Here is a 10,950-nt window from a genome sequence, read left to right on the forward strand (position 1 = left end):
TCAAATCATCGGGGATCTCCCATCCGGATGGCTTTGGCAGAAGGTTTATTGATTCCTCATATGTTTTCCTCAGTGTTTCGGTAAATTAAGCATTTAATGCATACCTAGAGCAGTCTTGGTAATTGTTAACTGTTAAACATCTTATGACATGACCACAAGGTGTCCCCTCATGTCGCCAATGCCTACATGTACATGTCATATGTTGGAAATCAACAATCACATTTTGTTCCCCCTTTTTGATCTCGCATTTCGTATTTGAGATCATGCGAACATCCCACTTAGTAAAAGTTTTTTTGTTTTCTTTTACAATTTCATCGGCCCAAGGGGTAAGTATTGTTGTTGCTTCCGCTAAAAAACAGGCAAAATGAAGAAGTTAAGATCAATAACATCAAAATTAATAAAACATTAATATTAAAAATTTACTTAATACCTGCAAAGTTATGTCTTTGAAACCACCATTGTTGTATTGTTGCACGAAAAAAATCGATCAACATAAGTATGGACACCTTACGTGCGTGTCTAGATAATGCATTTATAGACTCCGCGTTGTTGGACGACATAAGATTGTATCGGTTCCCTTTAAAATGTGCCCTTGACCAAGTTTCTGGATTTATACTTTTTAAGTACTCCCATATTGGTTCTTTTGTCTTTTTCATAACATCCATGACAGTGTCAAAAGCATCAACTGTGTACGCCCTACAAGCCTCCCAAAAAATTCCTTTAACTGTGTTACTCTTCCCGAATCTAGCTACTATGTTGAAATACAAATGGACACCACATATTCCATGATGAGCGTGAGGAAAAATGTTGGCAACGGATGTTGCTATAGATGGAGACCTATCAGATATAATTGTAAGCTCCTGCATATTTCCTATGCAATCACGTAGTTTTTGAAAAAACCACGTCCAAGAATCGGTACAATCATTTTTGCATATACCATACACAACCGGTAATATTTGGTTTTGTCCGTCCTTAGTAACTGCAAGTAACATGGTACCTTTGAACTCTCCCTTTAGGTGGGCTCCATCTACTACTAGGGTCGGTTTACAAAATTTGACAAAAGTGCGTACCTACAATACATTGTATATCTATTCAAATACACGAAAAAAATTAATAAATTAATAAAATATTATAATACTAACCGAGCAACCGAGTGCGACGTACAAAAACTCAAAGCGATCATCACCATCTGTTTTCATATGTGTGACAGTACCCGGATTATGTTTAGCCAAGTTGTGGAAATAAGCTGCAAGTTTGGTAAAAGAATCCTCTTTCATACCCTTAACGACAACAATGCATATTGTTTCGCACGCCATGCCTGATGGTATGAGATATTGATATTCAATTGAGCATTCATATCATTAACAATATCTTTTCCCCGATAAACTCTACTATAGTCTTCAGCCAAAACATCAGCAAGATATTCACCCAAAACATATTTGTTTGCTTGTCGATGATTAGGTTGCAAAATTTTTGAAGAACAAGTATGTACATCAACAAATTTATTCACTTGGAAAAGTCCATCAGAATTTTTAATTGCTTTTGCTCTTAGTAACCAAGAACAATTTTTCGAAACACACACAGCCTCATACCTTGATTTGGTGGATCTACTTGTCCTCGTCTGAAAACCTTCTTGAAGACATTTTTTTTACCAATACACCGCTTTAAAAGTTCTTTGTTCTTAAATATACTCTCACATTCAATCTTTTGAAGATTCTTGTCTACCATCTGTGTTGGGATATCTTCATTAATATGAACTGGGCATGCTGGTATAATATCAACCGGGCATGCTGGTACAGGGGCATACCGTAAAAAAGGTTATCGAGAAACTTAGCTTTAACTTCATCACCCAAGTCATCTCTATCTGAATTGGTTTGTTGGTCGTTTATATCTAAACGTACATCAGCAACATCAACATAATCCCCGTAAACATGCTTTTTTTTTTCATTTTTTTGACTCCGATTTTTTTTCTTTTTACTTTTATCTACCACACGCCTATTCATAACTTTAACTTCCTGTTCGGCAACATTATCACAACGACCACCCACATCATTAAGATATGTACCAACATCATCATCACCAACATACTTGTAATTCTCAGGATCCACATAGTTAATAGGTGAATAACTAACATTAACATTTTCAGCAACACTGTGAAACTGCGGTACACTAGGAGTATTGAAAGTACCTATCGGATCGTTGCTCCCTTTATAACCGCATAAATTACCAACCGGCTGATTTCCACTGTGACCACCCTCATTAACCTCATCTACTTCATCAACCATCACAAACATTTTCACAACCCTTCCTCCACTACATTTGATTACATTTATCAACATTCTAACATCCATGTCTTCAACTATAGCTATATAATAATTTAATTTAGGATGATGGAAACGCAGACTAATTCTATATTTGTCTAACAAACCAATTTTGCTTCTCACCAAATATACAAAATCACTATAACTAATATACTCAGAAAATACCAAAGCAAATTCAGAAATACCTCCCTGTGGACATACGTATTCCATATTTGTTTCAATAACTTGTCATCTCCCACCGGTTACAAGACAAACCAAATATTCAATCATTTTTTAGAGAGATTTTAGAGAAATTTCCTAAACAAATAACAACTAAACTGATAATTTTCTACAAAAGTTTTTATATAGTAACATTATTTCGTAGTCAAACTAATGGATTTCATAGTCAAACTAAAAAAATATATTTTTAAAAACACGCAAATTCGCAGATGGAATACAGAGAAAATCGATTTTAACCCTGAAATGCCCTATATATACAAAAAAACATCAATCCACCTACGAATGTACAAGAGGCTAAAGCACACTTGTGCTTTAGCCACTTGTACATTCGCAGATGGAATATGCAAATCGCACATGGGCTTATTCCATCTGCGAAATCAGTGGCCTTTTTTGCAAATTCGATTTTTTTGGCTAAATTTGTAATGTAATTAATTAGTGTAAATGGCTATGTTTGTCATTTTCTCTTTATTTATTTACTTTTAGGATTAGTTTTTTTTAGGATAACTAATATCTCTTTACCGGTTAAGATTTAATTACGTCAAAGGGTTTATTTATTTTGAGGTTATGCATATCTTCCATATTTAAAAGTTATCTTATGATATTTTAAGAAATCAATAGTCAATGTATTGATTTATTTATGCACGTATATATTCTTAATTGAGATAATACAAAATTTGGGTTCTTAATAAAATTATTGGCCTAAAATATTACGGGTATCTAGTATGGTATTTTAATTTTTTGGTTATCAATAAATTAAACTTATGACATGTTTATTTATTTTCAAAATAAATTAATTGACACAATATATCACAAAAGTGATCTCTTTTGTGAAAATTAATTTACAAAGAACTTAAATTTTATGGTTTGTGTTTATTAATGTGGATATTAATCGACCCAAATATAGGTTAATATTTGGCTGGATAAACACATGTTTGATAATGAATATGTGACAATTTTTAAGTTACATGTCGTTGATAAGTCAATCCAAAGAGGGGCTTATTAATTGACATGATATATTGTCAATTCTTATTATCAAAATTCATAGTTTATGTGTTTATTAATGCGGCTATTATCCGACCCAAAGGTAGATTGATATTTGGCCGAATAAACATATATGTGGTGATTTTTTTGGTTCCATGTGATTAATAAGTCAATCCAAAGAGGGGCTTGTTAATTGACATGATTTATTGTCAATGTTTATCTCTAAAACAAGGTTATCTCTCGCAAGTTAGTATTACTGTCCAAAGACTTGATATTAATGTTGTGTCGATACCTTGCAAAAATGTCATAAATTGAATTTATTGATTACTGTTTATGGATTAATGAGCATAAAAATAGATTTGCCTATGTTTGAATTATGATATTATATCTACTAACATTGATCACATTTATGATTCATGTACTCAATGAGATTAACTTTAAGGAATAAAATGAGGGCATTATGTTAGTTCTCAATTCATGGATATTGACCTTGCATTTTGAATAGAGCAACATTCTTTGAGGATGTTGCGTTTGGGGGAGAAACACGGTTAAAACATTGTGCTTAAGGAGGAATCAATCTTGATTCCTATTATTGCTTTCGATAGTACGCAGATTATGAACCAGTGATCGGTAATGTTATTCAATCTCCTATTCAAAATATACAAACTCAACAACCTCAACTTTGGATATCCTATGCGTGGTACCACATTTTTCATCAATTTTTTTAATCTCTTTGGTTTTGAGGTAAATACAGTAGATGATTTTGTGTATCACAGATTAAGTGGGAGTAAATTTATCTTTCTGGTTTTGGGCATATATCTATGCAACTCAAGTTTGGATCATAAGAAAGCAACCGAATTGATTTTGATATACCTATATTTAACAAAAGGCTATATGCTCAACTATAGGAAATTCAGATGTTATGGAGATCATTTTTATTAAGAATATGATTTTATTAGATGCCAAAATGGTTACTGATCCATATCAGGATACTTTTACATTTTAGCATGATGGGCCATTTCATGCAATAGACTTTGGTGGCTTCATCCATAATGGAAGAATAATTTGTAACATGGAATATGGTTGCAGAAATTTTTCATGAGGGTACACATTATTGGTATTGAAAGACTACTAAAGTTGTGATAATAATTCCACAATATTATATTCCAAAAGCAGAAGTTCTATTAAGTAATTCATATTGACATCAAGTTTTCTTCTGTTAACTCAATAGTGCAAAATGGAAATATATATAGCACATATGAACAAACTCCATGAAAGCGGATCCACTCATAAAGGGATTACCTCCCTAGGTCTTTCATGAGCATACTACACACGTTGGTGTGATATTTGGTTTTAGTAGGAGTTTTATGGTGCTTTATGTTTTGTTTAAAAACAATTATGTTTTTTTGTACAGAATTAAGAATTCGGTTAACTAAATTATTAGTTGCACTTATTTGAAGTTTGATCTCACTTCAATTTAAAGAGGAACTCGTCAGAACTCAATTTTGATTTTGCGATCACACATCATGTTTAATCTATGTCATTAGTTATACTTATATATATATGTGACCATTGATGGTTTAGTTATGTAAATTGTAAGGAAGACTGCTTTGATCCTATACTTGTATGATTAGTGGACGAGATTATTTAAGGGTACCAATAATAAATGTATATAAATAATGTTATCATTAATTTTATATTATTATGGAAATTATATAAAATTCATTAAAGCGCTTATACAGTTATATATACATTTATGCATTCCTGGTCCAGTGGGAGATTGTTGGATATTTTGGGACCACTAATAAATATATATAAATAATGTTATCATTAATTTTATATTATTATGGAAATTATATAAAATTGTTGATGGATCGATTTTATTAATAAATAAAGATATAAACTTACCATGTTTATCTTGTGGGTTGAGTTTCCGGTTTGACTCAAGATCTCCTAAATCCCTAATATCTCTCACATTCGGTTATATCTCCATCCATATAAATACATGATGAGAAGTAGATTTACAATACACAAAATTATATACAAGTAAATTCGTTTAGGGTTTGCTGAGGGATCTTAGAGAGAGCTTTCGAGATCAATTGGAAAACCCAACTCTAGTTCTTTAGATCTGAAGATCATAATGAAATCAGGTATGTAATCGTTCTTTCATGTATAAGATTTCTTTTAATCAGATTCGAGATTAAAGATCTTCATATTATGCTTCCGTGTTTTACGTTTTGGTTGTGAAAATAACCAACAGGTTCCCCCCAAGTGGTTAAGGCCCGTTATGGGGTCTTCTGTGGCCACAGTAATGAGTGACAATGGGCTTAATTCGAACGTTGAGATTGCATTTGACCGCTTTCAAATGGTAAACTTCTATAATAAAATTAACAATAAATACATATACAACACCTAATTCTTAATCACCACTTTATTTTCTTTCTCTATTTCATAAAAACTTTCAACACTTCAAAAAAATGGATTCGTTTCACCCGTTCCACCGGATGCTCCTTTCATAGTGTATAAAAACGAATATAAGTTTTGGGTATTACCTTACAGATGGAATATATCCAACATATTCCACATTTGTGAAGGCATTTCGGCACCCACTAGACCCAAGATACAAATTTTTTAAGAGGAAACAAGAAGGAACAAGTAAGGCCGGACGGTATGGAGTGCGAGGAGAGGTGTGGGACGTTTCCTGCATAGGGGAACACCACACCATGGCTACGGGAAGGTTGGCACGGGAAGAGGGTGGGGGGTGGGGATCCTGCGTTCTCACTCCTCACATGATTGGTCTGTTTTTTTATTGCAACGGCTGATTCCAACGGCTATATCGCTGTTAATATATATAAATTGTTTTTTATTTTTTTCGCTTTTCTTAAACTATAAATACCACAACATCCACTCATTTTTTAACCCATACCTTATACCTCTCTCCAGAAAATATTATTCAAAATGTCATCACCTTCATCATCCGATTCGACGACTGTAGAGGAGGCTAAGTTTATTGGTTCCGTCATGGCGAAAACGGTTGCATACTATCAAAACCGACTACGCAAAACATCATGTGCACAATCTAAGCTAAGAAAGTCGGGGTTGCGTAGAAATCACGAAGCCGGACACGATCGCCTTATAGAAGATTATTTTGCAGATGACGCCATCTACGCTATAAAGTTTCGACGTCGGTTCCGGATGAGGAAGAAGCTATTCTTACGTATTGTTGGCGATTTGGAAGGCCGTTTTCCATATTTCCAATGGAAAATGGATGCAAGGCGGGTAAAAGGTTTCTCTCCTGTTCAAAAATGCACGGATGCAATTCGTCAGCTAGCATACGGCATGGGCGCAGATAAATGGGACGAGTATTTTAGAATGTCAGAGCGTCCCGTGCAGGAATGTGTGTACAAGTTCTGCAAAGCGATCTGTTTGGTTTATGGGCAACAATATTTTCACAAACCAACTATCAACGATATCCACCAATTGTGCATGGTGCATGAAGGCAAACATGGATTCCTTGGAATGCTAGGTAGTATCAATTGCATGCATTGGAGTTGGTCATTATGGCAAAAACGGTTGCATACTATCAAAACCGACTACGCAAAACATCACGTGCACAATCTAAGCTAAGAAAGTCGGGGTTGCGTAGAAATCACGAAGCCGGACACGATCGCCTTATAGAAGATTATTTTGCAGATGACGCCATCTACGCTATAAAGTTTCGACGTCGGTTCCGGATGAGGAAGAAGCTATTCTTACGTATTGTTGGCGATTTGGAAGGCCGTTTTCCATATTTCCAATGGAAAATGGATGCAAGGCGGGTAAAAGGTTTCTCTCCTGTTCAAAAATGCACGGCTGCAATTCGTCAGCTAGCATACGACATGGGCGCAGATAAATGGGACGAGTATTTTAGGATGTCAGAGCGTCCCGTGCAGGAATGTGTGTACAAGTTCTGCAAAGCGATCTGTTTGGTTTATGGGCAACGATATTTGCACAAACCAACTATCAACGATATCCACCAATTGTGCATGGTGCATGAAGGCAAACATGGATTCCTTGGAATGCTAGGTAGTATCGATTGCATGCATTGGAGTTGGTCATTATGCCACAACGCATGACGTGGTCAGTACATGAGAGGCGACCACAAAGAGCCGACGATCATTTTAGAGGCTATCGCATCACATGATCTTTGGATATGGCATGTATTCTTTGGTACAGCTGGTGCAAACAATGACATCAATGTGCTATACCAGTCGCCGGTATTCAACGATATCTACATTTGGAAAGTCGCACGATGTACCTTTTCAAGAAAATGGGGTAGCATATAAGCGTGGATACTATCTTACTGACGGTATATATCCTCCTTTGTCTGTTTTTGTGAAATTGTTTACATGTCCTAATGACCGAAAAAGGAAAAAGTTTAAAGAGGCGCAAGAGTCAGCTATGAAGGATGTGGAGCGAACATTTGGTGTACTTAAGAGGCGTTGGCAAATACTAACAGTCGGGGCAAGGTCATATGAGGTGAAATGGTTACAACATGTAATGTATGCATGTATCATATTGCATAATATGATTCTTGAAAACGTAGGAAGAGCGATATGTCGGTACAATGAAAATGAAGTTTTGCCAAATGTCGAAGGAGTAGCCGTTGGTACACAAGAGTATAGGGTGAATAGAAGAGAAGTACACAATCACGACATTCATCACACCCTTCGTGCTGATTTGGTGGAGCACATTTATAGGGCTCATATTCAGCCCCCGTTAGAGTTTCCTCACGATGATTTGTTTGACGAATCAGACGAGGATTCTGATATGTTTGTTGAGAGTGAAGATTCCGACAATGAGAGTGACGCTGGGGAGAACGATGAAGACGATCAAGGCGATGACGAGGACGATGAGGGCGATGATGAACAAGATGATTCCGAGTGACGTATTTTGGTTTGTATAAAATTAGGATATTAATTATTTTTCTAATTATTTAAATATTAGGTTTAATGTAAATTTTATTTTAATTAATGAAACGCTTTTTATTTTTCATTAAACTTTATGTTTAGTACTAATTTAAAAATTGTAAATCATAAAAAAAAATTAATTTTATTTAATAAAAAAAGGTGAGGAAATGGCTTCCCACCCAATCCTTGGGTTTTAGGTGAGGGAAAGAAAAGTGAGGGAAATGAGGGTATGGCCCACAAAAAGTGAGGGAAGTTTCCCTCCCACACCCTCCGGTCTAAGGATGTGAAACGTGCTTTTGGAGATCTGAAATCAAAATGTCACATAGTTGAACATTCAACACAACTAGGGGTGACCAGCGGAATAGGGTACCCGCTTTCGGAACCAGAACCGCCTCGGAATTGGTCCAGTTCCGGAACCGAAACCGCCTTAAGTGGTTTCAATTCAGGTTCGTAAAGTTTCAGAACCGATTTATGCGGTTCCGGTTCTGGGTCTCATTTTCTCGAAACCACTACCCGCTGGGTAACCGATATATATATATATATATATATATATATATATATATATATATATATATATATATATATATATATATATATATATATATATATATATATATATATATATATATATATATATATATATATATATAGGGAGGCGTTATTTGGAAGACAAAAAAACCCTAACAAAACCCTAAAAATCATAAAAATGCATAAAAAAAATACTTAGAGATTACAAAACTTTTTTTTTTTAATTTTTTTTATAAAAAAATCGCTGAATAAAAAATAAAAATCATTTTTTTTAAAAGAATTTTTTTAAAAAAAAGTGTTTTTAAAAAAAAATTAGCGAATTTATTTAAAAACATGCGATTTTTTCATAAATAAATTCAAAAAAAAGTTTTGTGATCTCTAACTATTTTATTATGCATTTTTATGAATTTTAGGGTTTTTTTCCATAGAACCTAAACCTATATATATATATATATATATATATATATATATATATATATATATATATATATATATATATATATATATATATATATATATATATATATATAGGAAGGTTCAATTGAGAAAAAAAAAAGGTTGAGAATTTTAGGGTGTTTTTCCACTGGTACGACGGAGGCTTTTGCGGCAAAAATAAATGAGTGGCTGAGAATGATTCCTCAATTCTAAACCTTTTTTATTTTCTCAATTGAACTTATATATATATATATATATATATATATATATATATATATATATATATATATATATATATATAGCCGTTTACCTGCGCCAAACGCCAGGTACGAATACTTTATTCAGAAATTAGTTTATAGAGACGATTAGTTATTTTATGCAAATAGTTACCACATATAAACAATTATCAATAAGTGTTACATTAATAATACGATATTAGTAAGAATAAAAATGAAGATTTAGGATTATTTACAAATTTGTATGAAGACATGATTGATTGTATATTATTAATCGTCCAACACTTCTTTATATACCTTTCTTTATATACCACTTCTTTATATACCGACTGTGGAGAGTTTTGAATAAAATAATTATTCTGTAAGTCAAAACATGCAATTGAAACAATAGTAAACGATTAACATAAGATAGTAACACCTTCCTTATAAATAAACAACAACTTTTGTTTAATCATCAACTGTCAATTACATTTTACAAGTTTAAGAAATTGATATCTAATTATTAGACCTAATATCATCTCCCAACCCAATGCTCCTCGCATGCTGCAAATGTCTAACCCTAGTCAATCCCTTCGTGATAGGATCCGCAGGGTTCTCTTTTGACGATACCCTCTTTGCCACAAGGAGTCCTTCTTCTATATTGTCTCTTATAAAGTGATATTTTCTGTCAATGTGTCTGGATCTACCATGATATCTTGGTTCCTTGGCTAAGGGAACCGCACTATTGCTGTCACAGAAAATCTCCATAGGCTCCTGTATAGCTAGTACAACTCCAGGGTCTCCAATGAAGTTCTTCAGCCATATCGCCTCCTTTGCCGCTTCACTTGTTGCTATGTACTCTGATTCACAAGTAGAATCAGCTACTGTCTCCTGCTTGAACTTTTCCAATTAATTGCTCCTCCATTTAGGGTAAAGAGCCAGCCTGACTGAGAGCAGAACTTATCCCTATCAGTCTGGAAACTAGCATCGCTATACCCTACTACTCTCAATTCATCACTCCCACCGAGGGTAAGAACCCAGTCCTTAGTCCTTCGTAGGTACTTGAGAATATTCTTTACCGCAGTCCAGTGAATCTTGCCAGGGTTTCCCTGATATCTGCTAACCATGCTCAAAGCAAAGGACACATCAGGACGAGTACAAGTCATAACATACATGATTGAGCCAACAGCGGAAACATATGGTAATCAACTCATCTTAGCTTTCTCAGCCTTTGTACTTGAACTCTAAGTCTTACTCAGTCTGGCATTGTGCTGGATTGGTAAGTCTCCTTTCTTGGAATTC

At 34.3% G+C, this 10,950-nt stretch overlaps 2 protein-coding genes across 2 annotated transcripts; both read left to right on the plus strand.

The window, feature by feature from the left end:
• Positions 1-6,479: 6,479 nt before the first annotated feature.
• Positions 6,480-7,148, plus strand: LOC128133637 (uncharacterized). The gene has a single exon (XM_052771147.1). The coding sequence runs from the start codon at positions 6,480-6,482 to the stop codon at positions 7,146-7,148; it is 669 nt and encodes a 222-aa protein (XP_052627107.1).
• A 107-nt stretch (positions 7,149-7,255) lies between these two features.
• On the plus strand, positions 7,256-8,447 carry LOC111908617 (uncharacterized). Its single transcript, XM_052771148.1, has 2 exons — positions 7,256-7,489; positions 7,737-8,447. Exons 1-2 carry the CDS (start codon positions 7,256-7,258, stop codon positions 8,445-8,447), a joined length of 945 nt encoding a protein of 314 aa, XP_052627108.1.
• Positions 8,448-10,950: the final 2,503 nt, after the last annotated feature.

Source organism: Lactuca sativa, chromosome 4, assembly GCF_002870075.4.
Source record: "Lactuca sativa cultivar Salinas chromosome 4, Lsat_Salinas_v11, whole genome shotgun sequence".
Lineage (NCBI taxonomy): Eukaryota > Viridiplantae > Streptophyta > Magnoliopsida > Asterales > Asteraceae > Lactuca > Lactuca sativa.

Excerpts from the sequence above, each read along its gene's own strand:
- LOC111908617 (XM_052771148.1), top strand. The coding sequence starts at position 7,256 with ATGAGGAAGAAGCTATTCTTACGTATTGTTGGCGATTTGGAAGGCCGT. Across the intron at positions 7,490-7,736 it reads TCTGCAAAGCGATCTGTTTG|CTGGTGCAAACAATGACATC; the intron begins GTTTATGGGCAA and ends TCTTTGGTACAG.
- LOC128133637 (XM_052771147.1), top strand. The coding sequence starts at position 6,480 with ATGTCATCACCTTCATCATCCGATTCGACGACTGTAGAGGAGGCTAAG.